Source organism: Erinaceus europaeus, chromosome 13 (assembly GCF_950295315.1).
Source record: "Erinaceus europaeus chromosome 13, mEriEur2.1, whole genome shotgun sequence".
Taxonomy (NCBI): domain Eukaryota; kingdom Metazoa; phylum Chordata; class Mammalia; order Eulipotyphla; family Erinaceidae; genus Erinaceus; species Erinaceus europaeus.
The window spans coordinates 22,793,872-22,821,172 of NC_080174.1; the positions used below are offsets into that span (position 1 = coordinate 22,793,872).

A 27,301-nucleotide genomic window follows, 5' to 3' on the forward strand; every position below is an offset into this window, starting at 1 on the left:
TCTGTATACCTGGTGGCTGAAAAAAGAGTTAATATATAAAGCCAAACAAATTAACTAATCTTGAACCTACAGGCTGGAATATTGAAGATTAAGTTATATACACTTTTGAATCAATATATACACCTTAAGGTGTAACTCCAAAGGAATCTAAAACAAAAACATTGAACAAACTCAGAAATATCGCAGATAACAGAATCAGTAGATAAGACACAAAAACTGTAACTATAATTGTATTCTATCAGTTATAGAAGTTGAAATATGGGGAGTCAGGCTGTAGTGTAGCAGATTAAGTGCAGGTGGGGCAAAGCACATGGACCGGTGTAAGCATCCCGGTTTGAGCCCTGGCTCCCCACCTGCAGGGGAGTAGCTTCACAAGCGGTGAAGCAGGTCTGCAGGTGTCTATCTTTCTCTCCCCCTGTCTTCCCCTCCTCTCTCTATTTCTCTCTGTCCTATCCAACAACAACGACAACAATAACTACAACAATAAAACAACACGTGCAACAAAAGGGAATAAATAAAATAAATTTTAAAAATTATATTAAAAAAAGAAGTTGAAATATGAAAATGCTAAGAAGAGATATAAAATACTTGAGGAGACTAAAAACAAATACCTAGAGTGAAAAATAAAATTTCTGTGAAAACAAAATATATTGTGTTGGGCATTAAGCCAGCCCCCCTCCTCCATCCTGCATTGCTGATAGTATGACCTATTTACATAATCATTGTATTGCCTGAAAGATCCCCACCCATCCCATTGATCTATCTTCTTTCTGCCTCAAGACCCACCCTGCCTGCAGGATGACATTAATCCCACCAGTTAAAGCCATCACAACAGTTGCTAAGGAAGTTCTACCTTCCAAGCATGCCTTTTTCCTTTCTCCCCCCACCTTTCCTAGCCATTTCCATTTCCAACTTGCCACTTCCAGTTTTATCCTATAAAGCCACTTCTGTCTCTGGTTTCTCTCTCTTCTGCATCCCGACCTAGAGAAGGTCAGGCGTGGAGACCAGGACTCAGAAGCCAGCCACTGCGGTATTGGCTCCACATGGCTTAACCTGCTGCATTCACGCTCGACTCTTGGGCTCCCGAATGAATAAAGATTTGTATTGCTACCACCACGAGCTTGGATCCTGGGTCATCTCTCTCCCCCTGTGACGCAAGCCCAACAACACTGGATAAGAGTAACAGATGAGAATAAGGGGAAGAACAAATGATATGTATATTCAAAGATAGAAGTAAAAATGATACATAAATAAATAAATAAATAGACCTGGGTGATAGTATGCCTGGTTGAATGCACACATTTCAGTGTGTAAAGACCCTGGCTCAAGTACTTGGTCCCACCTGCAGAGTGGAAGCTTCAGGAGTGGTAAAACAGTGCTGCAGGTATCTCTCTATCTCTCTCCCATTCTATGTCCCACTTCCCTCTCACTTTGTCTCTGTTTCTAACATAAATTAATTAATTATAAATATACTTTAAAAAGGACAAGCAAACACTTAACAGAGCATCAGTACGCAGGACAATTTAAAGTGGCCTGATGTAATTTTCAGAGGGAAAGAGGGAACATATGAAATTGAACCCTAAACCAAGTGGTTGTGGACTGATTTGGTAAAACCATGAAGAAAGGGAACATTAGAGATGTTGATAAAAGTTAACCCCAACAATTGATATATGAGTCTGAAAAAAAGAGAGAGAAAGAGAGAGCCTAGGAGATTCCGATCCCCACCTTCTTCCCAATGGTGGTCTTAGTAAAAAGTAAAGCTTCTGTGGCAGGAAGAGGGGAGCTGGGGAAATATGCTCCTGAATACTTAGCTCTGCCCACCTCTTCCTCTGGTAGGAAGAGAATGGGAAGGAAAGTCACTAGTGTTGGAAAATGTAGGTTTCACATTTCCAGTCTTCCCCATAGCACTAGCAATACCATGACCAGGAAGGTGCAGATTGATTTGAGTAACAAAGATACTCTGATCTCATACTGCACAAGTACAACCAAGGTTATTTTCTCTTTGCAGAAGGCTAGGGTGCATAGTTCTCATTTTTTGCTTGTTTTTATTTTTGTCACAGCAGTGGGGAGTGGACCTATTTGTACTATTTCAAACTGAAGAATATGTTTCGAGGAAATAAAAGTAGAAAAAAAAAATCTCTCAATGGTGAAAACCGTAAGTTAATGTTTTCAGGATGTTCAGTAAATCTCAAGCACAAGAATGCAAATAAAAGCCATACAAAAATTAAATAGCAAAAAATAAATAAATAACACAAAGTGCACAGAGCATCATATATAGATACATAGCTAAAATGCTCAAAACTAGTGATGAGGAAACCTTAAAAAACAAGCGGGGCTGGGTGGTAGCACAGCAGGTTAAACACACATGGCGCAAAGCGCAAGGACCAGCTCAAGGATCCCAGTCTGAGCTCCTGGATCCCCACCTGAAGGGGAGTTGCTTCACAAGTGGTGAAGCAGGTCTGCAAGTGTCTATCTCTCTCTCCCCTTCTCTGTCTTCCCTCCTTTCTCCATTTCTCTCTGTCCTATCCAACAACAATGACAGTAACAACAATAACAACAACAACAATAAACAACAAGGGCAACAAAAAGGGAAAAATAGCCTCCAGGAGTAGTGGATTTGAGTGCAGTCACCAAGCCCCAGGAATAACCCTGGAGGCAAAAAAAAAAAAAAAAAAAAAGATACATTAAATGTTAAAAAAAAAAAAAAAAAAACAACTAGACATGGAGAGACAACATAATGGTTATGCAAAGGGTCTCCCATGCCTAAGGCTCCAAAGTTGCAGGTTCAAAACCTCCCACCACCATAAGCCAGAGGTGAGCAGAGCCCTGGTAAAATAAATACATACATATACACATAAGTTAATTAATTAATTTTTAAAAACTAAGGGTGGGCAGGAAGAAGACAGCTGATATAAACAGGGAACTTCATAGTGGTTGACCTGTTATCCAATTTCAAATGCAATTCCACAACTTTACATATATATTACATCAAAAAAAGGAACCCTGCTTCTCATAGTAGTGAAACAGGAGTTAGACATCTTGAACAGTCATATAAAATGCCAGTACCTAGGTGACTAAATAGTAAAGATTTATCTTCCTACAGCTGTCGGAGCTGTAAATCTAAGACCAATATGTTAAAAGATTTCTTTCTGATAAAGCCACTCTTACCTTGTAGACAGCACTATCTCAGTGTGTCTGCAAATCACCTTTTCTCTGTGTGCAGGTGAGGAAGGAAAGAGAGGTACCTCTGATACCTTTTAAGGAGATATCACACTGGCACCTAGATTTCCATATATATATGTGCAGGCGGCACAAACATTTAGTGCATACTACTGCCATATAGTATGTTCATATACACATAATGGCTGATGTTGTTGGAACAATACGTATTTGTTTGTTTGACGAAAGCTCTGCTCAGCTCTAGTTTATGGTGGTGCAGAGGATTGAACCTGGGACTTTGGAGCCTCAGGCCTGAGAGTCTCTGCATAACTAAGTTATCTCCCCCCCTACCCATTATTGTAACAGTATGTATACATACACATAAAAGCTATGTAATTACATTATAAGAATACAGGGTATCATTCCATACTACACCTATCACCAATGTTCTTATAATCTTATAATGCACTAATACACTTTTTAAAGTTATGTAACCATACATAGGCATATACATACATATTTAAGTGTGTAAGTGGGATGAATGTAAAATTAACACAAATGGGTTAACAAAAATGATGAACATCAGGAATTCTCAAGTCTCTCTCTTTTTTTTTTTTTGTATATTTATTATTGGATAGAAACAGAGAGAAATTAAGAGGGGAGGTGGGGATAGAGAGACAAAAGCCTACAGCACTGCTTCACCACTCATGAAACTTTCCCCCTGCAGGTGGAGACCAGGAACTTGAACCTGTGTCCTACTGCACTGTAACATGTGAGCTTAACCAAGTGCACCGCTATTTGGCCCCGGAACCCTCAAATCTTTAAAACATGCTAAGAATCTATTTTGGAGATAGAGTGGTCTGCCACACCTGTTTGTGACTTCGCTCTTTCCTGTTTGTTTATGCATACCAACATCTTTCTTTCTTTGCAGTGAGTTTTTTAAAAGAAACATTCACATTCCTCCGTTATTTCTGAGGGTCCTTTGAATTTTGCACACATGTAAAATTGACTGTTGCAGCTGTGATTCTCTCTGACCTTGATGTACTTTTCTCAGAGACATGTTTCTAAGGTTACTCAACTAAAGTCTCAAGGACTTCTCTAGAAATCACTACAGTTCTTTTTTCTCTGTCCAGTGAACAATAGCTGAATTGGATTTCCCAAACTCTGAACTCTCTCTTCTCTACTAGGGGAAATGTTAGACAATGCTGGCCTCCCCCATCCCACCCCTCATTTTTATAATGTATCCTGGAGACTCTCTTCAGGAAGGAACCTAAGGACAAACTCAGGGCTCATTTATTTGTTTCTCTGCTCTCAAGGAACATGGTCCTGTGTTGTCTCGTATCTAATGCTTAATCTACTAATTTTATTTTATAAATGAGTTCAGTTTCTTTTTTATTTTTTAATATTTATTTATTCCGTATTTGTTGCCTTTGTTGTTTTATTGTTGTTGTTATTGATGTTGGATAGGACAGAGAGAAATGGAGAGGGGAGGGGAAGACAGAGAGGGGGAGAGAAAAACACCTGCGGACCTGCTTCACGGCTTATGAAGTGACTCCCCTGCAGGTGGGGACCCGGGGGCTTGAACCGGGATCCTTCTGCTGGTCCTTGGCGCTTTGCACCACCTGCGCTTAACCCACTGTGCTACCGCCAGACTCCCTACTAATTTTACTTTTAATGCAGTTTTGTTGTTCACAGAGAATAAATCTGGATCATGACTGAACTCTAATTGTGCATTTGAGTTTTTTAGTTTCATAAACCCAAATGTGCAATTTTATATTTATTCCCCACAGATTTCATGTTGTTAATTTTTTCTACTTTTAATGGTTTTCTTTCGTGTTTTAATTAACATCTGCAAAATTGATAAATGTCACTTCTACGTTTGTCACATATAAAATGTGTAACTTAGAATAAGGCTTAGGAGAGGATTCTGTAGTCTCTCCCTAGAAATCAAATGGAAGTTTTCCTCAATTTTTTTGAAAATTTTATTTTTATTTCTTTTAAAAAATTATTTATTTATTTATTCATGAGAAAGATAAGAGAGAGAGAGAAAGAACCAAACATCACTCTGGTACATGTACTGCTAGGGATTGAACTCAGGACCTCATGCTTGAGAGTCCAATGCTTTATACACTACACTACGTAGCAGACCACTACTTTTTATTTTTATATTTAATACTACATTCCTATTTTTAATTTAGTTTTATTGGTGGATTAATGTTTTACAGTCGACAATAAATACAATAGTTTATACATGCATAACATTTCCCAGTTTTCCACATAACAATACTACATTCTTACATTGGACATCTGAGACTAAATTCTGGACTTAATAAGATAGGTGTTCTTTTTCAAAATTTTTAAATTATTTATTTTCCCTTTTGTTTCCCTTGTTGTCTTTTTATTGTTGTTGTAGTTGTTGTTGTTGTTATTGATGTCGTCGTTGTTAGGGCAAAGAGAAATGGAGACTGGCGTAAGGATCCGGGTTCAAGCCTCCAGCTCCCCACCTGTAGGGGCGTCCCTTCACAGGCAGTGAAGCTGGTCTGCAGGTGCCTGTCTCTCTCCCCCTGTCTTCCCCTCCTCTCGATTTCTCTCTGTCCTATCCAACAACGACATCAATAATAACTGCAACAATAAAACAACAAGGGCAACAAAAGGGAATAAATAAATAAATATTTTTAAACAGAGAGAGAGAAATGGAGAGAGGAAGGGAAGACAGAGAGGGAGAGAGAAAGACACCTACAGACCTGCTTCACCACCTGTGAAGCGACTCCCCTCCAACTGGCATCCTTCCACGCTGGTCCTTGCGCTTTGCTCCAGGTGCGCTTAACCCGCTGTGCCACCGCCCGAATCCCAAAAAAAGGTACTCTTATATTGGACATCTAAGACTAAATTCTGGACTTAATAAGAAATGCTAATAAAGGGAGTCGGGCTGTAGTGCAGCAGGTTAAGCGCAGTTGGTGCAAAGCGCAAGGACCAGCATAAAGATCCCGGTTCGAGACTGTGCTCCCCACCTGATGGGGGGGTCGCTTCACAAGTGGTGAAGCAGTTCTGCAGGTGTCTTTCTCTCCCCCTCTGTCGTCCCTTCCTCTCTACATTTCTCTCTGTTCTATCCAACGACGACAACAATAATAACTACAACAATATAAAACAACAAGGCAACAAAAGGGAATAGATATTTAAAAAAAAGAAAGAAAGAAAGGTTAGTAAAAAGTTTGGAAATATTGAGCAGTATTCTTTAAGAATAATGGCCCACAGAGCTGCAGACTCATCTCACATCTTATGCCTGCCCAAAACAACGAATCTTTATCACTTTCTTTGCCAGAGAAAGTCCACATTTATTTTTCTGTCATAGCTCCTGCTTAGCAATAATTTCCTTTTTTTAGTCTTCTTTTTAATATTTATTTACTTATTGGATAGAGACAGCCAGAAATTGAGAGGAAAGAGGGTGATAGAGAAGTCGAGAGACAGAGAGACACTTGCAGCCCTGCTTCACCACTGGCAAAGCTTTCCCTATGCATGTGGGGATCAGGGGCTCAAACCCAGGTCCTTGAGCACTGCAACATGTGCATTCAACCAGGTGCGCCACTGTCCAGCCCCAGTAATAATTTTCAATGCTACTTTTGGGATTACAGAATAAACTTTAATATTCTATTTAATACCTCGAATATATTACCCAGTGTTTTTCCCCTAAAGCAAAGTCTGAAAACAAGGTGAACATTAAAACTTGGGTCAGAGAATTTGAGTGAAATTTAAATGTTTTTCTTCATAGTCTCACCTGACAAGAATTTCAACCATATTTCTTCTTAAAATTGTCCGTTTGAGGGGGTTGGGCGGTAGTGCAGTGGGTTAAGCGCATGTGGCGCAAAGTGCAGGGACCAGCGTGAGGATACCAGTTCGAGCCCCCCCCCCCCACCTGCAGGGGAGTCGCTTCACAGGTGGTGAAGCAGGTCTGCAGGCAGGTGTCTATCTTTCTCTCCCCCTCACCTCTCTCCATTTCTCTCTGCCCTATCCAACAACGAACAACATCAACAATGGCAATAATAATAACCACAACGAAGCTACAACAAGGGCAACAAAGGGGGGGCGGGGAATGGCCTCCAGGAGCGGTGGATTCATGGTTCAGGCATCGAGCCCAGCAATAACCCTGGAGGGAAAAAAAAATTGTCCATTTGAAAACTATTCTCCATGATGAAGAAATTACAAAGCAATAGAGAGCATAACTTTCACACATGAGGCCACGCTCAACATCAGTACTACGTACTACATATGACAGTGGTGCTCTGGTCTTATTCTTTCTTATATAACTAAAATAATAATAATAAATAATAATAAAATTCATTTTCTCTCTTCTTTTTAACGAATTCATTCATATATTGAGAAAGCTAGGAGGAGAGAGAGAAAGAACCAGGCCTTACTCTTGTATATGTGCTGCTAGGGATTGAACTCAGGACCTCATGTTTGAGAGTCCAACATTTTATTTACTGCACCACTCCCCAGACCACAGCAATTTGTTTTCTCAATTGCACTAATCACTTTACAAGTGCTCAACTGTTGGTATGCTTTTAAAAACCCCTTCTGTTTCATTTGGTTTAATCCCCCCTGCTATTTACATAACACTGTATTCTATTTACATAACCTCTGTTAACAAGCACCACCCTCCCTCCGGGGCATTGGTAGTTCAGTGATAGAATTCTCGCCTGCTCCGCCCCCTCTCCTTGTCATACCCTGATTTTCACCAGTCACTTCTCTCTCCACCCTCTCTGCGTTGCATCCTGTTCCCACCCTACTGGGCTAGTATATTTATAAGGACAAGATTGTAGTTTTTAGTTTAGCTTAGTTTAGCTTGGTATAGATTGCACTGCGTCCTGCATGAATAAAGAGATACTGCGTACAGCTCAACCATGAGTCCCTGGTCGTCTGTTACCCGACCGTGAAGCCAGCCCGGCGAAAACAACACTCAATTATAGTATGTGGCTAATGGCTACCTTACTGAATACTGAATGGTGTTCTAGATCACTGCAGGGGTTTTTGGCTTTTATTCTGAGTGAGACAAAAGAACTCTGCAGAGTTTTGAGCAAAGAAGTAACAAGATCTTATCTCAGTTACCCTCCTATGATGAAGTTTAAACAAGGTGAGACAAGGGCAGAATTCAGAAGTTCAGTAGGAGATTACTTCAGTAAGTTAGGTAAGTAAGGAGGTTTCCTGGGAGTAGGGTGGTAGGAGCAGAGGCAGGGAGGAATAGTGGGGTTTTTGTAGAAATTATCATTCTGCTCATAGATTAGATGTGAGGTTAGGGATGGCATCAAAGTTTGTGAATGTTTCAAAGTAGAATAGTAAAACTGCCTTTTTACAGAAAAGGTTTTTGATGAAGCAGGAGTGGGGTACAGAGAAGTCAATGGTTATGTTTTGCACACTACAAATTTAAGACGTCTATCAGACATTCAGGTGGAAATGGCAAGCAGGAAGTGACAGGTATTATTGGAGGTTGCAGAGAAAAAAGGACTCTGTTACACTGTTGGTGGGATTGTATGAAGATTCCTTAAACAAATGAAAATGAACTTTATGATCCAGCAATGGCACTCTTAGGCATTTATTCAAAGGACATGCAAACAAGAATTCCAAGGAACAAATGCACCCCTATGTTTATAGCTGTATTATTTGCAATAATCAAAGAGTAGACACAGCCTAAATGCCCACTGACAGATGACTGTATAAAAGAATTATGGGATATATATTTCATGGAATGCTACTCAGCAATAATAATTTTTAAAAAAGACATTGAGCCCTATGGGACAAAATGGATAGACCTAGAGGTGATTGTGCTTAGTGAAGTTAAGTAAAGAGATGAAAGATAACTATCAGATAGTTTAATTTGTGTGAAATCTAGAGGACTGGTACACATGAACTTTCAAAAAAAAAGAAAAGAAAAAAGCTAATAAAATATCTCTATGTTGGTTATTGTTGGGGAGATGGGCACAGAAATTTCTCCCCAGATCCCTGCCCCACTAGGGAAAGATAGAAACAGGCTAGGGGTATGGATGGAGCGGTCAGTACCCATGTCCAGAGAAGAAGCAATTGCAGAAGCCAGACCTTCTACCTTCTACTTCCAATAAAGATCTTTGGTTGTGGTATAGAATTATACCCTGTAATCTTGCAATCTTGTGAACCACTACCAACTACAAATAAAAAAATCTTTTGAAAAAAATGTTAAGCCGGCAATTATGGATGAGTCTGGAATTTTAGGATGAGAGCTCAGTTGGAAATTTGAATTTAAGAGTCATTAACATACAGGTGTTTTTTGAAAACATAAGTCTAGAGTATTTCACCAAAAGAAGGAGTGCACAGAAAGAATGTTGCGGTGAAGTAATTCTGGAACAGTACATTCAGAAGAATACAAGTTTTGAAATCAGGCCCCAGGGGCCAGGTGGTGGTGCACCAGATTAATCACACATCATACAAAGAGTAAGGCACCAAGCTCCAGCGATAACCATGGAGGAAAACGAAAAGAAAAGAAAAAGAAAAGAAATCAGGCCCCCAAGGGTCAACAAGAAAAATCTGGAGGATTTTCAAAAGGCTAGAAATAGATCTACTCTATGTCCCAGCAATTCCTCTCCCAGGAATATGTACTAAGGAGTCAAACATGCTTATCTAAGAGAGATCTGTGTATAGCTATGTGGTACATATCTTTTGGCTATTGAAAATTTCATAGCAATAAGATTTACATTAGCCTAAACTTGGAAGCAAGCTAGTTGTTCAACAACAGATGAGTGGATAATAAAGTTGTGATCTATATACACAGAGGTACACTAGTCAACTACTATGCATGAGGAATTATACTTTAGGTATATTGCAAGGGGCCTATAACTTTACTAATTTTTGACTGAGCCCAACAGCTACCATGCAGGCAGGCTAGGAATATTGACTGGGAAAATGGTCCAGAGTTGAGGACAGGCAGAGAGAAGCTCCCAAATATGGGAAAAGTATATAAATACTTCCTAGCTCCTTCCAACATGAAGACTCCGAACTGCATCTGCCTTACTCTTACTTCTATGTTCCTGATTATTAAACAATTTGTTCTGCTTTATATTTTAATGCTTTTCAGCCACCAAGTTGCAGATGCTACCATGATGTCAATCTGACTTCCCTGGGCAGACTTCACCAATGTGTCCTGGAACTCTGCCTCCCCAGAGCCCTGTCCCACTAGGGAAAGATAGAAACAGGCTCTGGGTATGGATCAACCTGTCTAGTGGAGAAGCAATCACAGAATCCAGAACTTCCACCTTCTGTTCCCCATAAAGATTTTTGGTCCATATTCCCAGAGGGATAAAGAATAGGGAACTTCCAATGGAGGGGAGGGGATATGGAACTCTGGTGGTGGGAATTGTACCCTCTTTTTTTTTTTAAAGTTTTTTATTATGTTTTTTATTTTGTTATTTTTAAGAAATAGCTAAATAAAATAATTTATTATATTATTACCTGCTAGGCAGGGGGTCATGTCACAAATGGTGAACAGATCTGCAGGTGTCTTTCTCTCCCCCTCTCTATCTTCCCCTCCTCTCTTGATTTCTCACTGTCCTATCCAACAACAACAGCAATAACAACAACAATGATAATTACAACAAGGGCAACAAAAGGGGAAAAAATGGCCTCCAAGAACAGTGGATTCATAGTGCAGGCACCGAGCCCCAGCAATAACACTGGAGGAAAAAAGAAAGAAAGAAAGAAAGAAAAAAAGAAAGAAAGAAAGAAAAAGAAACTGTGTGGTGAACAGGGAGAGAGTCTAATTCTAATGTTTATGCAAAAGACTTTGATGCCTGAGGCTCCAAGGCCCCAGGTTCAGTTCTTGGCACCAGCAATAAACCAGAGCTGATGTATACTCTGATAAAAAATAATAATAACATAATTATATTTATTTTTTCCCAAACAGACATAATGGGCCTAGACCTCGAATAGATCCATTTCTTTTCTCTGTTGTCACTGGTCATCTTCATCAGGAACAATACAATAGACCCCTTTGTGGGCCCCCATAGGACCTTGCCCTCAATGTGGATCAACAACAGTAGAGAATGTTCCATCCTCCAAAGAGAGGCTGGATAACATACTCTATCTTCCACCTGAGGAAGATGGATCCTGAAATTGGGGCAGCTTGGAATGTTCCTACTCGTGACCGCAGAATGCGAGCTCAGACCTACAGGGATGCAGAGCTTACATAGGCTCCTAAGCTGAATATGGGCCCCAGATCAAATCAATGGGTTCTACAGTCAACACTATTTATACACCTTTCCTATATTTGGGAGCTATTCTCTTCCCTGATTCAGCTTTCTGGTCCTTTCTCCAGCCATGACATCATCTCCCCAGACAATAACTTAGGTCCACCTGCATATTAGATGTCAGGTTCAGGAAAAAACTAGGATAGTCATGGGCCCTATAGAATATAACTAAAATAGGCCTACTAGTTATCTTCAAACTGGAGACCCCAACTCTTCATCTGCACTATCCCAGCCTTTAGGTTCATGATTAGTCAACAATTTGTTTGGCTCTATATGTTAACTCTTTTTTCAGCCACCAGGTACCAGATGCTAACATGATGCCAACCAGACTTCCCTGGGCAGCTGACCCCATCAGTGTGTCTTTAAGCCCCACTTCCCCAGAGCCCACCACACTAGGGAAAGACAGAGATAGGCTGGGAGTATGGATCGACCTGCCAACACCCATGTTCAGCAGGGAAGCATTTACAGAAGCCAGACCTTCAACCTTCTGCACCCAATAATGATCCTGGGTCCATTGTTGGTATGCTTCTAAATTCTGCTTCTGATTAATAAATGAGATACTAGTGCCATATGCCGAGCTGGGCTAGCTTCACGGGCGGTAGAGAGACAACCAGGGACTCATGGATCAGCTGGGAAGCAGTATCTCGTTTATTAATCAGATACATCGCCTTTTATGCATCTCTTTACGGGAAGTGGCAAGGGAAAGGAAATGACTAGGAGAGGGGGCGGAGCAAAAAAAGAGCGCAAAAAGAACATAGAAAACTTCCATCTAACCAGTGGGGATTAAACCAATACCCTGCAGGCAGGGCAGGACCCAGGTAAAACAATGATTATGTAAATAGACCACATCGTAAGTAATACAAGCGAACCGAACCTAATGTGATGATCAAAACAGAAGGTCTTAGAAGCAGAATTTAGAAGCATACCAACATTCCATACTGCCAGAGGGATAAAGAATAGGAAAGCTATCAGGGGAGGAGGGGATGGGATACAGAGTTCTGGTGGTGGGAATTGTGTGGAGTTGTACCTCTCTTATCCTATGGTCTTGTCAGTGTTTCCCTTTTATAAATAAATTTTAAAAAAAAATTTACAAAGAAAAAAAATATTGGTTCCCCACATGAAGTTGTGAAAAAAAATAACAGAATTTTATTTTTATTTTTTTATATTTATTTTATTTATTTATTCCCTTTTGTTGCCCTTGTTGTTTTATTGTTGTAGTTATTATTATTATTGCTGTTGTTGTTGGATAGGACAGAGAGAAATGGAGAGAGGGAGGGGAAGACAGAGAGGAGGAGAGAAAGATAGACACCTGCAGACCTGCTTCACCGCCTGTCAAGTGACTCCCCTGTAGGTGGGGAGCCGGGGTTTGAACCGGGATCCTTATGCCGGTCCTTGTGCTTTGCGCCACCTGCGCTTAGCCCGCTGCACTACAGCCCGACTCCCTTATTTTTTATTTTTAAAGTTTTTATTATGTTTTTAGTTTATTTTTAAAAATAATAAAATAATTTTATTTTTAATTTTTATTATGTCTTATTATGTTATTTTACTATGTTTATTTATTGGATAGAGACAGCCAGAAATTGAGAGGGAAGGAGGAGATAGGGAGAGAAAGACACCTGCAGTCCTGCTTCACCACTGGCAAAAATTTCCCTCTGCAGGTGAGGACTCGGGGCTCAAACCCAGGTTCTTATGCATTGTAACATGTGCGTTCAGTCAGGTGCACAACCACCTGGCCCCAAATTGTACTCTTTTTTTTTTTTTTAATTTTTTAAATTTTATTTATTCCCTTTTGTTGCCCTTGTTGTTTTATTGTTGTAGTTATTGTTGTTGTCATCGTTGTTGGATAGGACAGAGAGAAATGGAGAGGAGGGGAAGACAGAGATGAGGAGAGAAAGACAGACACCTGCAGACCTGCTTCACCGCTTGTGAAGTGACTCCCCTGCAGGTGGGGAGCCGGGGCTCGAACCGGGATCCTTATGCTGGTCCTTGTGCTTTGCGCCACCTGCGCTTAACCCGCTGCGCTACAGCCCGACTCCCCCAAATTGTACTCTTTTATCCCACATTCTTGATCATTAGTAAGCCACTAAATGAAAAAAAAAAAAATCAGTCATATCAGTGTGGTGCTGATCTCTCTCATGTGAAATTCCCTCTATTCCATATGAAATTAAAAGAAAAAAAATCTTAATAATAAATAATAAATAAATAAACTTAAGCTTCCCTCTCTCCCCCCCCAAAATTATGAATTCACCTTATTTACCTCATCTTATATGGGGCTTGAAGGATGTTAAATAAAATAAACCAGAAGGAGAAAGATGAACATAGGATGATCTCACCCATGGACAGAAGTTGAGAAATAGGAACTGAAAGGAGAAACACAAAGAACTTGGACTGGGTTTGGTATATTGCACCAAAACAAAGGGGGGGGGGGGGGGCTTCAGGTCCTGGTGCATGATGGTGGAGGAGAACATAACCTGTGGGTGAGTATCTTAGAGAAAATTGAGTAATTTTACACATATATCAACAATTGTATTTACTATAAACCATGAACCTCCCAATTAAAAAAAGAGCTGGTGGAAATCACAAAAAAAAAAGTTGGTGTAAATCACAAATTCCAAGTAAAGGACTGACTAATGAGGTAACTAGTCAGATATGCTACATTTTGTTGGTCATTTTGTTCTTATGCTTTGTTTTTTAATATTATTGGTTTATTTTATTTATTGTTGAATAGAAACAGAGAGAAATTGAGAGAAGTGGAGATAGAGAAGGGGAGAGAAAGACACCTACAGCCTTGCTTCACCACTAGTGAACCTTTCCCCTTACAGGGGACCAAGGGCTTGAACCTGGGTCCTTGAGCACTGTAGTGTGAGTGCTTAATCAGATGCGCCACCGCCTGGCCCCTGCTTTGTTTTTAAGCGAAAAACGCATGCAGCAGGCAGCGAGCATGGAAAGATATGAATGAGTAAGAAGGAACTCTTCATGCTGGCTAGGTGGCTAGTCAAAAGTTGGGAATGCCAGGGTTTCAAGGACAGTTTTGGCGTTAACAAGCACAACTGCAGTTAGTTTCCTACATATTAAAAAAAAAGTGTGTGTGTGTGTCCTGCAATAGTGCACTCATCACAATGCTGGTCCAACAAGAGACATTTGTAGATAAGGAGAAAGTGTTACCTTGGGCCACAAAATCACTTAGCAGCAGAGCCTACCACCAGAGTAGATTACTAGGAAGGTGCCCTCTCTTTGAGATCACCTTAGCTCTTAAATGGGATGTGCTCCCAGGCGAAGGGGGCTTGGGGACAGGGTGAGAGCCTGGTAAGGGAGCTCAGGCCTCAGACCTTGCAAAGACCATGGGCTGAGCGTGTGAGATTTGCAGAATTCTGACAAAAGGGTGGAGAGCATTGCTTTGAAGGTAATGAGTCATTCAAGGATAGAGGAAAGGAATAAGCTCAAGGAGAAAAAGCACTGAGTCTGAGCCAGCGTCATGGCTGAATGTTTCTTTTTTAATTTCTTTATTGGAGGATTAATTGTTTAGTTGACCGTAAAATATAATGGTCTGTACATGCGCAACATTTCTGTTTTCCACATAGCAATTAAACCCCCTCTAGGTCCTCCTCTACCATCATGTTCCAGGACCTGCACCCTCGCCCCCACACCCCAGAGAATGCTTCTTTCCTGCCACATCCTGGCGCCTCGCAGAAAGAAACAAGGAGTGAACTGGGTGACGATGGTGCGGGGCGCAGACTCACAAGCTCCGTTTAATTAAGATCTTGAAGCTGAGCGCAATAGCCCCGCTCCTTTACTCCTCTCTCACACAGAGCAGATCCGCCCAAGTGAGCTTCCCAGGCCAAAATTTTGAGTTGGATAAACTGGAAAATTCAGGAAAACCAGTCTACAGGCCTACTAGACACCCAGAGGCCACAGATCGAGAAGAAGCTAGAGTAAGGGCGGAAGTTAGAGTAAGGGCGGAAGTTGTGTAAGGACGTATGTACAGAAAGGGCGGAAGACCCTCCCCAGCTGGCGTCGCAGGTCGGAGCAGAAGGGGCAGGATCAACAGAAATAACCAATCAGGGATTACGTTCTCACATGACTAATATCGACCAATAAGTGGCCGCGGTGATTGTAGCGGGGAAATTCAAACGTGTTTACGGAGAGGGCACCTTCTTGTAGTCCATCTTTTCTTCTCAAGTCGATTTTGTGGGCTTGAGTTCGGTCTCGCCGGCTCACGGAGAAAGGGTGGCTGCTGCTGTTTGGGCTCATCAGCCTCGCGGGGCGGTGAGTGGTTGGGGAGAGGCGGGATGGGCTCTGCCAGCGAGAAGACTAGAGGGAAGGCCGGAGGGGGAGGGGAGGGCGTTGCTTCCGCCGATCCAACCCGGGGGAGTGAGATTTTGTCTTGGAGGCTGGAGGTGAATGTCGATCTCAGTGGAGAGAGAGCCTAGAGGGACGTCTGGGCAGAATTGGGGCAATGGAGATTGATTACCAAAAGACTCCCTTTCCTCGCGGATGTTTTCGCCCTAGGAGGGGAGATGGTAGCCGTGTTTTGACAGTTAATTTCGAACTTGGCTCCAAGAGATGCTCTCCAGCTGCCCACTTAATCGCCCCCTTTCGCCGTTGAACTCACTATTGTCAGGGGCGTCTTGAGAGCCCCAAAGAAGTGATTGACAGGAAGAAAGAGCGCAGACGTTTTGTTGACCATGCGCGAGCTCAGTGCAAATGCAGTTGCTTGCTGGTGTTAATGTGATGAAGGTCGCAAATCGTGATTCTGCTAGACATACCTAAAATCAGACCTGCTGATAAGTATATTTATCAGCACAAGGCCGTGATGTACATATATTCTGCTCTGAAAGTCATCGCAACCTATACAGGTTTACTCACATAAATCAGGTGAATAAAGGAGTGCTTATTACCAAAAAGATTCTTTATCTATATGACATGACCAAAATTCAAGTAGACCTCTAATACTAACAAAACGAAAGATGAGAAACCGATTCTGGGGGAAAAAAAAGTGAAAGGAAGATGTGGAAGAAAAAGGAAAAGTTTACAGGGGTTGAATTTCTGTGTTGTGCAATGATTTCTTTGAAGTTCTGATGGTGTAGTCGTTCTGATTTGTCTAGTGCTGGGCAAGTTACAAAGACCCATCATTGTTTTTGTACGTATGGTTTTACAAATGCCACTGTAGTGATAGATGTTTGGATGTGTTCTTCTAATTTAAGCTGTAGTCTTAATGAAAGCTGCAACACTTTCCCCCTTGAATGCTAGTAAAAATGAACATTTTTGAACTAGTTCAATTTCTTATTCATAGAAATGGAGGCTGAGGAGTTAAGTGGCAGAGAACTGACAATTGATTCCATCATGAACAAAGTGAGAGATATTAAAAATAAATTTAAAAATGAAGACCTTACTGATGAGCTAAATTTGAATAAAGTCTCTGCTGATAACACAGGTAAGTTTCCTTTTTTATTTTCCCCTTCAGATCATTTTATTGGAGGTGGGCAGATAACGATATGTCTTTTTTTTTTTTTTTTTGCCACCTGAGTATAGTTTCTTATTTTCCCATGATAGACGTCTGTGCTACACCCAACACTGGGTCTCCAGCACCTCAGCCCCTGTGAGTCCTCAACACTGCGACAGCAAACCACAGCTAGTCTGCATTTCATGCTGTATTTCCCTTTTCTTTGTATCATAAACTCCACATTTGAGTGAAGTCATCCAGTACTTGCCCTTCTCCGTCTGACTTTTCTCATTCACTTCACGTGATTCCTTTAAGTTCTCTCAAGGATGTAGTAAAAATGATTTTATCATTTCTCACAGCTGAGTAGTATTTCATTGTGTGTACATACCACAACTTTCTTAAACCACTCACAACTTGCTCTTGGACATTTGTGTTTCTAAATTTGGGCTATTACAAATAACACAGCTATGAAAATATGTTCTTTGGGTGGATTCTTAGGAGAGGAGTTGATGGATCATAAGGTAGGTCCATTTTTCCAAGCTGTTTTCCATGAAGGTTGAGCTAATTTAATATCCCCACGAACTGTGGAAGCCTTGTCACCATCCCCATCCTGTTCAACACTCTTCGTTTCTGTTCTTTTTTTTTTTAATATTTATTTATTTACTTATTCCCTTTTGTTGCTCTTGTTGCTTTATTGTTGTAGTTATTGTTGTTATTGATGTCATTGTTGTTGGATAGGACAGAGAGAAATGGAGAGAGGAGGGGTGAAGAGAGAGGGGGAGAGAAAGACAGACACCTGCAGACCTGCTTCACCACCTGTGAAGCGACTTCCCTGCAGGTGGGGAGCCGGGGGCTTGAACCGGGATCCTTATGCAGGTCGTTGAGCTTTGCACCACCTGCGCTTAACCCACTGCACTACCGTCCCACTCCCATTTCTGTTCTTTTTAATGCCTGACATTTTGACTGGTGTGAGGTGTTATCTCTTTGTTGTCTTGATTTGCATTTCCTTAATAATAAACATTTTTCTCAAATGTCTGTTGAGTTCCCTTTATGGAATACTTTTAAAAGTATATGAATGAAATGGTAACACTGTGTTTATAAATGTAAATTTTCAGTAGTTAATCCTTAAAGTTTCTGTTTTCTTTTAAAGAATTAACATCATTTATTAAATTATGCCCAAAAATAGTTTTCTTAACTTTAGCCATTATTGTTCCTTGTTGCCTGTCATCGAGAGAGATGCCTTTTTTTTTTCTTCCATTTCTAATGTAGCTGAGAAGGCATCATCAATCTTAATAAAAATATATGTAAATGTAAAGACTCAATTTTTTATTTGAAGAGTCATGTATTTACTTCTGGAGCCTTTTGTCCATCCCCCCCAGTCTCCCTTGTTCACTTTGTTAAGCTTACTTGATGACTCTGCTAGGCCAGTTCTTACTCCAGTGTTTCTGTTCTTGTTCTCCTTTTACCACCTTTCCCCCCAGGTATTAATTACCTCCTTCAGATCTTTGTTCACCTGTCATCTCAATGAGACCTTCCCCAGGCAACTTACTTAGAAAAGCGACCTGTTAGGATGGGTGGATGCCCCCCCTTTTTTCTCTGCATTAATTTTTCCATAGCACTAATGATCTTATATGGAATTTACTCCTGTATGTTTTTGTCTGTTGCCTCACAAGAATGTGAGCAGGGACCAGGCTGTGGCACGGCTAGTTGAAAGCCCGCATTACAATATGCAAGAACCCAGGTTCAGAGGTAGTGAAGCATTGCTACAAATCGCTCCTTCTCAGCCGCCTCCATTCCTCACGATTTCTCTGTCTTTATCCAAAAAATAAGGGGGTGGGGGTTGATAGCATAATGGTTATGCAAACAGACTCAGGCCTGAGGCTCCATAGTCCCAGGTTCAATCCCCCACACCACCAAAGCCAGAGGTAACCAGTGCTCTAGTAAAAAAGAAAAAAAAAAAATCAAAGAAGTGAGGTATTTAAAAAAAAAAATGATAGAAAGAAAAATATGAGCTCCAAATCTTTTTTTTTTTTTATAGGGAGAGCTTAGTGTAGCATCTGACACATACTAGATACTTATATGTCTATTGAATGATGAGTGACTGAGAGCACCCAGTTCTTCCAGTTCTTTTTTTTTAGCAATAGGAAAAATATTAACTCAGGGAGCTAAGTTTTTTATTGTAGTTCAGATTTCTGGAGTCATGTGATGAGTAACCTCTGGATAAGGATTAGTTATAGTTATACTCACCATTGGATGAGAGAAACTGTTATGCTGGCCAATCATATTCAATTGAAACAACCTGGAAACTCATCATTTTGATGCTAAATCCTCAGTAATAATATCATCATACTTCACTGTGTGTATTTAAATAATAGTGAAATTTGCACAACAAGGTAAATTCATCCTTATTTAAAAATCTTTAATTCATTTGGCATGTGGTTTTTAAAAGCTATTTAAAAGTTATATTCAGTGGGATGATCTCACTCTCAGGTAGAAGTTGAAAATCAAGATCAGAAGAGCAAACACAAGTAGAACCTGAACTGGAATTGTGTATTACACCAAAGTAGAGACTCTGGGGTGGGTGGGTGAGGGGGAGAGTACAGGTCCAAAAAGGATGAGAGAGGACCTAGTGGGAGTTGTATTGTTATATGGAAAACTGGAAAGTGTTATGCATGTACAAACTACTGTATTTACTGTCAAATATAAAACATTAATTCCCCAATAAAGAAATTAAATAAATGAAAGTTATATTCAGTTTTTTCTTTCCTTAAAATTACATAGCTTTTTGTAGTGAAAAGTATTCTTATGAAAGGTACATAAGCAGTAGTAAGTTTCTTACATTATATGAATTACTTTTTAAAACATTTCTATTTATTTATTAGAGAGAGAGAGAGATACACAGAGAAAGACCAGAACACTGCTCAGCTCTGGCTTATGGACCTAGGATCTCAGAGCCTCAGGCATAAAAGTCTTTTGCATAACCACTAGGCTATCTCCCCAACCCCTTGATTTTTTTCTTTTTTAATTAAGGAGATTACTTTTTCCCCCCCTAATAATATAAAAACTATAATTTGAAAGAAACGTGCAACTTGGCTATTGATTTATACCTTTCGTTATGATATGTTGTGTTCCATTACTCAGATAACTCAGGAACTGTTAATCAAATTATGATGATGGCAAACAACCCAGAGGATTGGTTAAATTTGCTGCTCAAGCTAGAGAAGAACAGCATACCCTTAAGTGCTGCCCCTTTAAATAAATTGATTGGTCGTTACAGTCAAGCAATTGAAACACTTCCTCCAGATAAATATGGCCAAAATGAGAGTTTTGCTCGAATTCAAGTGAGACTTGCTGAGTTAAAAGCGTAAGTAGTTGTATTTTAACTATGTTTAACCAACCACATTACATATGAACTGTATTAGAAGGAGGTAAAACAAAAATATGTCAGACGACTTATAAGAAAGCTAGCACTGGGGTCAGGCAGTGGCACACCTGGTGGAGTGCACATTATAGTGCCCTAGGACCTGGGCTCAGGTTCCTGCTGGGGGGGCTTTACCTTTGGTGAAACAGTGCTGCAGGTGTCTTTCTGTCTCCCTTTCTCTCCCCCTTCCAATTTCTCTCTGTTTCTGTACCAAAAAAAGTAAATTAATTTTTTAAAAAGTTAATTAATTAAAAAAAAAAACAGGAGTCAGGCGGTAGTGCAACAGAATAAGTGCACATGGTGCAAAGTGCAAGGACCACTTTAAGGATCCCAGTTCAAGCCCCTGACTCCCCACCTACAGGGGGGAGTCACTTCACAAGGGTGAAGCAGGTCTGCAGGTGTCTTACCTTTCTCTCCCTCTCTGTCTTCCCCTCCTTTCCATTTCTCTTAGTCCTATCCAACAGTGACGACAATAAGAATAACTACAACAATAAAACAACAAGGGCAACAAAAGGGAATAAATAAATACTTAAAAAAATGAAAAAAAAACTACAATTTTAACCAAATTTTTGTTGTTGTTTTTTTTTTTGGTTTACAATTATTAGTGACTAGTACAAACTCTTTTATTGTGACAAAAATTAAATAGTCTGCCATGGATATAGGATATTTTTTGAAAATAATGTATTAGCATTTAATTTTGCAGACAATAAAAATATGTTCCATATCTTTTGGAACATACCATGAGAAGCTATCAAACTTTGGTAGCTGTATTTACTTATTTATTTATTTACTTTTTCTCCTTTTGTTCATCACTGGAACTTCACTATTTCTTTGCTGACTTTTTCAGATAGCAAGAGAGAAATGCCACAGCACTAAAGCTTTTTTTTTTTTTTTTTTTAGTGTTGTGGCTTCTGGTCTTAAACCTGGGGTTTTTTTGTTTTACTCATGGCAAAACAGACACCTTCTCAGAGAAGCAATCTTGCAAGCCCTATGTCCAGTTTTAAAATTTAACTCAAATCTTTTATTGCAGCATTCAAGAACCCGATGATGCACGTGATTACTTTCAGATGGCCAGAGCAAACTGCAAGAAATTTGCTTTTGTGCATATATCTTTTGCACAGTTTGAACTATCACAAGGTAATCTCAAAATGTCAAGTCCAAATTTAAGCAAAAGATGACTTCTACGATAGCTCATACCCAGCTAGTAAGTCATATGTACTACCATAAATTTGAGAAGTTGTGAAAGTTGATCACGTGAGTATCTGAGAAGAACGTTACCTACTTGTATATGTAGAGAATGTTTGCATAATAGCTCTTATACCTAGAATGACTAATGCCGGAAAATAGCCAGAGAATCATGTTTAGGCTCAAGAAATAACTAAAGGTGCATATGTTCCTTTGAATAAGTGTTTCCATGTCCTAGGATATATGCCTAAGAGTGTATGATGACTCTTATCTGGAGACAGAAGTCTTCAATATTAAATAACAATTATTTTTTTTACTTTAGGAAATCTTAAGAAAAGTAAACAACTTCTTTCAAAAGCTGTAGAATGTGGAGCAGTACCACTAGAAATGCTAGAAATTGCCATGCGAAACTTAAACCTTCAAAAAAGAGAGTTGCTTTCAGAGGAGGAAAAGAAGAGCTTATCAGGTAACTGATAAAAGCAATGTCTGGGGAGTCGGGAGGTGGCACAGCAGGTTAAGCGCACATGGCGCACAATGCAAGGACCAGGGTAAGGATCCCAGTTTGAACCCCAGCTCTCCACGTGCAGAGGGGTTGCTTCACAGGCAGTGAAGCAGGTCTGCAGTGTCTGTGTTTCTCTACCCCTCTCTGTTTTCCCCTCCTCTCGATTTCTCGCTGTCCTACCCAAAAAAAAAAAAAAAAAAAAATGTCTGCTGATACTTTTCTGTGTTTACATGTCCTTTTACAGGAAAAAAAAAAAAGAGATTTCATTCAGGATAATATATAGAAAGTAGCACTTATGTAAAATGATCAAGATCTAAGATTAAATTTTATATGTAAAGGAGCTAGTGCTTTTAGAAGTAATACAGTCTTTAGACCTTCCAGTTGGAATTTTCTCTTGTCTATTCAGACTCATTGGTAATACATTAAATGACTTGATTTAAGCAAGAAATTTACTTTTATTTTTTGACATGAGTGATGTGCCTTTGCTCTGGGAAAAAAATGCTATGCAGATGTGAACAATAATGACGTCTTATGGAGATTATCTTTACCTCTTCATGTCTTATTTGGAGACATCTATTAACCTAAAATATTTTTTTTATCTTTGTAACTACTACTTTGAACATCTCTTTGTGTCGTTACAATTTTAATTATAGCTTTACAATATTTACAGCATCTACAGTAATAACTGCCCAAGAATTACTCCCCAATTCACTTGGCCATGTGCCGAATAGGAACCTCATTTGTGATTCCAAAGGACAGACTACGAAAGCCAGGTTTTTGTATGGGTAAGGAAACTGAACGCATTTTTTTGAATGCTCATTCTGTATCATACATGCATTTATAAATTTATATATGCATTTTTTTATGTTGCAGTAATAAGAGTATATAATTGCTAGTAAAATACATGTGTTAATAGTACTTTAAACTTGTTGAATCGGGGGGAATGCTTCAGTGGGTGGAGTACATTCTTTGTATGCTTGAGGCCTCGGGTGCAGTGCTTGTCAGTGCATATGACAGAGGAACTCTTGGGGGGATTTCTCGTAAAATCAGTAAATCTTTTTAAAAGTGCGAGTTATTTTCTTTGTTTAGAGAGAACATACCCCCTCAAGATGCAGAGATAGGTCATCTAAATCCCTTGAAACCAGCAAGCAAAGTTAAACGGGTAAGTTATTTTTAGTCTGTTTTGAATAAAGTCATAGTGGTGAGGTCTCTGTTTATTTGCTAGTTGCTGACTAAATTTTTCAAAACATTTTTAGTCATGTCCATTTGGAAGAGTCCCAATTAACCTTCTGAGTAGCCCGGATTGTGAAAGGACAGATGGTTCAGTTGTACCCAGTTTCATTAAAAGGTATGGATGAATTTTAATTTTAACTTGTTGTTAATACTTAATGAGTGATTGCAGAAATGTCTTAAGATCATTCACTGTTCGATGGTAATTGTGATAAAAATATTTATTTAGTATTCACAGTAAACCAAAAAAATCTCAAAAGACTGCCAGGGACAAAGAATCGAGTGAGGCATATAATTTTATTTTGTTTTCACAGTCATTAAAAAAAAAAGTTTATGGGAGTCGGGTGGTAGTGCAGCGGGTTAAGCGCAGGTGGCGCAAAGTGCAAGGACCAATGTAAGGATCCTGGTTCAAGCCCCCGGCTCCCCACCTGCAGGGGAGTCGCTTCACAGGCGCTGAAGTATGTCTGCAGGTGTCTGTCTTTCTCTCCCCCTCTGTCTTCCCCTCTCCATTTCTCTCTGTCCTAACAGTGACGACATCAATAACAACAACAATAATAACTATAACAATAAAACAAGGGCATAAATAAATAAAGTTAAAAAAAACTAAATAAAAACTAAAGTTAAAAACTAAATAAAGTTAAAAAAAACTAAAAAAAAGTTTATGACGAGAAATTGGTAGAGGCGCAGGTGGAGGCTCGCTTGGTAGAGTACACAGGTTATGCTACCTGTAGGGACTCAGGTTCAGGGGGTGAAACAGAGCTGCCAAGGTCTTTCCTTCCCTTTGAGTCTGTCTCCTTGATCTCTCTCACCCTCTTAGAAAAAAAAAAAAAAAAAAATATATATATATATATATATATATATATTTGTGCCTAGCCTCTTAAAAATCTAGGATGTTCTAGGACATTTTTATTATTATTTAATTTATTTTATTACCAGGGAGAAAAATTGAGATGCTTAATTATGAACTCCTAAAAATAGCGCTGGATTTAAATCATGAGTTGGAGAGAGTCAGTCATGAAGGGATGGTTTTGACCAGTTCGCAAATCTGTTCACAATCTGGGTTTATCCATCTTTTAAGGAATTGTTTCTTTTCTTTTCTTTTCTTTTCTTTTCTTTTCTTTTCTTTTCTTTTCTTTTCTTTTCCTTTCCTTTCCTTTCCTTTCCTTTCCTTTCCTTTCCTTTCTTTTCTTTTCTTTTCTTTTCTTTTCTTTTCTTTTCTTTTCTTTTCTTTTCTTTTCTTTTCTTTTTTACCAGAGCACTGCTCAGCTCTGTCTTATGGTGGTGTGGGGGATTGAACCTGGGACTTGCTCTCTGCATAACCATTATGCTATACATATACCCCACCCTAGGAATCGTTTCTTTAAAGGTTTTTTAATTTTTTTTTAACCGGTTTTTAAAAATAGGGGTCCCACCCACACTCTCAAATGGCAACCTAAAGACCAGCCCCATTTGTGTTGCATCAGTAGCTACAGAGGAATGAGAGGCGACAGTAGGAAATCAGTTTTGTTTGTAGCTACATCTGGAACATTTTTAGGCCAGCTTTTAAAAACTTAATTTAAAGCCCAAGACGGTCTGGCCTTCCTTAAGGCTCCATAGGTGTATCTGTACTCCTGTTCCCCAAAACCTCCAGCTATTTTTAGGAAAAAATCAACTATCATTAGTTCATTTGCTTTAGACCCTAAGGCGTCAGAAGTTGGCGGTGTAGTTAAAGATGACATATTGCTCGTCCCGTTCACTGTGTTTATTTTCTTAGAAGAATTAGAAATTTAGGCCAGTGAAGTGGCTCAGCCCCAGAGTAAATGCTTTACATATATGAGATTCTGACTTCAATCCCTGGCATAGCATAAAAACAAAAGTCAAAAGCAAATAGAATATCGTAAATAGCTGGGCTGGTGCTATGGTCTCACATTAAAAGAAGAAAAAAATAGAAGAAGCGATTTGAGAGCCTCTTATTTTAGCTTAATTAAATGAGGTTTTTTTTTTTTTTTTTCTGGTCTATTCAACTCTAACCACTGTTTGTAACATTATTTCTATTGGAGGAGGGGGAGTACCTGTGGATTGCAGACAATGATTTTGCAAGTATATTTGCAAGTTGTTATCTTCTATACCTAAATTCCTTGTACTTAGAATTTGACTAAACATTGTTAGTAAGATCATTGGTTGTCTTAAGATCCAAAATCTTTTTTTATTGTCCCCAGGATTATTGCTGGAGCTAGGTGCTTGTACTATTAATCCACCTGGTCCCTCCTGAAGATATTTGTGATCTGAAAGCTCACCCACATATTGCTATTCTCTTCTCCTTTCCCACATTTATTCGTTCTTTCTCATTGCTACTCATTACGTAACGATGTAGGCATCTTTTCCACTACTGATCTCTGTCATTTCTGTTAAACATTGAATTGTTTTATGTGTGATAGACAGACCTCTCGATCCGAATGCCGAGATGCAATGATGCTGGGATCTAAGACGAATGGAAATGAGTCCAATGAATTGAGAAATCTAAAGGTATTTCAATTTTAACTTTTAATGAAAGACCCATGGAGATTTTCCTGGGGGGGGGGGGTGTCTGTGGCTTATGAGACATGTCCAATAGCATTTACACTTCTAGTGGAAAGTGATATCTAAGTTCAAATTGTTTATGCATGTGCTCCCAGCAGATTAGTGGCCTGGATTTGGGAGTAACAGGCAGAGCCATTCCCTTCAGCTTGTTTTTTGGTTCTATTTAATCATGATCTGGTAGGTCATCTGACACAAAAATGAGAGTAAACTGTGATGACAGGAGTCCATCAGTATGCAGTCCTGGTGTCCTGTGGTGGGTGAACAGCTTTGTTGAGTTTTCAAGACAGAATAGCAGTTTTAGTCCCCGTTACACTACCTATTTTGTGTCTGTACTACTTCTGATTGTACTTGAGTTAAACCCAATGGCATTATAATGTTGGTCTTTTCAGTTTTATATTCCTTGTGTTTCATGGTCTGTGCTTTAAAAAATAATTTGAAGGAAATCGGGCGGTAGCGTAGTGGGTTAAGCCCACGTGGTGCAAAGCACAAGGACCGGCATAAGGATCCCCATTCAAGCCCCCGGCCCCCCACCTTCAGGGGAGTCTCTTCACAGGCGGTGAAAGCAGGTCTGCCAGTGTCTATCTTTCTCTTCCCCTCTCTGTCCTCCCCTCCTCTCTCCATTTATCTCTGTCCTATCCAATAATAATGACATCAATAACAACAACAATATTAACTACAACAAGTGCAACAAAAGGGACTAAATAAATAAATATAAAAAAAATTTTTTTTAATAATAATTTTAATTGTCAGAAGTATCTTAGAGAATAGTACATAGTATATCAAAAGCTTATCTTCTGGATTTAGAATAGTTGCTGTCAGACCTAACAAATATTAGTTATGACTTATTTTTGGCAGCAAAATGCAATCACAGCTTTTAAAAATGTGATGTTTCATGCTAGCTTCAAATTTTCTAACCCCCTTTTACTTAAGTATATTTTAACAGTCCATTAATATGTCCACTGGAAGTAAATTGACTAAATTTACTGGTATGACCTTTTCTGTTCCCTAGCCAATCTTTCCTTGGTTTGTGAGTTCAGTGGTGGTGACTATAATAATTTCTTAGCAATGTATTCACATGGATGAGACTTTATTATATGGATCATCAAGACCAATTAGAATTACTATTTTTATAGGTCTTTATTGTAATGATGTTTTATTCTTTTTATGTAGTCTGTTCAAAATATTCATCCCAAGGAGCCTCTGGTGTCAGATGAGAAGAGTTCTGAATGTGCTACTGATTCAGTAACTCTGAAGGGTAAAACGGAATCAAATTTTCTAGCAAAACTAGAAGGTAAGTGACAAGAAATACTTAAGAAAAAGAAAAATCACTTTGTTGCTTGTGAAAACCAAATAGCCTCTGAGTTATAATGTTGAAAGAGTATCTTTGTTACTTTATCTTGTGTTTTTGGTTAAGTTATATAATAATTCATAAAAAAAAGTGAATTCTGGGATGGTGGGGGGAGGGCACTTGCATGGCAGGTGGGACTTAAATGCATGAGACCCTCAGTTTGATCACTGGTGTTTCTTATATT

The 27,301-nt window shown here is 39.4% G+C and overlaps 1 protein-coding gene across 1 annotated transcript in view; it reads left to right on the forward strand.

The window, feature by feature from the left end:
* Positions 1-15,545: 15,545 nt before the first annotated feature.
* Positions 15,546-27,301, forward strand: part of TTK (TTK protein kinase) — a 44,008-nt gene continuing 32,252 nt past the window's right edge. The window contains exons 1-10 of the mRNA XM_060205426.1: positions 15,546-15,695; positions 16,723-16,863; positions 20,014-20,236; positions 21,324-21,430; positions 21,801-21,944; positions 22,651-22,765; positions 23,070-23,142; positions 23,237-23,328; positions 25,628-25,715; positions 26,940-27,060. Of these exons, the coding sequence (XP_060061409.1) occupies positions 16,725-16,863; positions 20,014-20,236; positions 21,324-21,430; positions 21,801-21,944; positions 22,651-22,765; positions 23,070-23,142; positions 23,237-23,328; positions 25,628-25,715; positions 26,940-27,060 (1,102 nt within the window). The 5' untranslated portion in view covers positions 15,546-15,695; positions 16,723-16,724. The remainder of the gene's footprint in view (positions 15,696-16,722; positions 16,864-20,013; positions 20,237-21,323; positions 21,431-21,800; positions 21,945-22,650; positions 22,766-23,069; positions 23,143-23,236; positions 23,329-25,627; positions 25,716-26,939; positions 27,061-27,301) is intronic.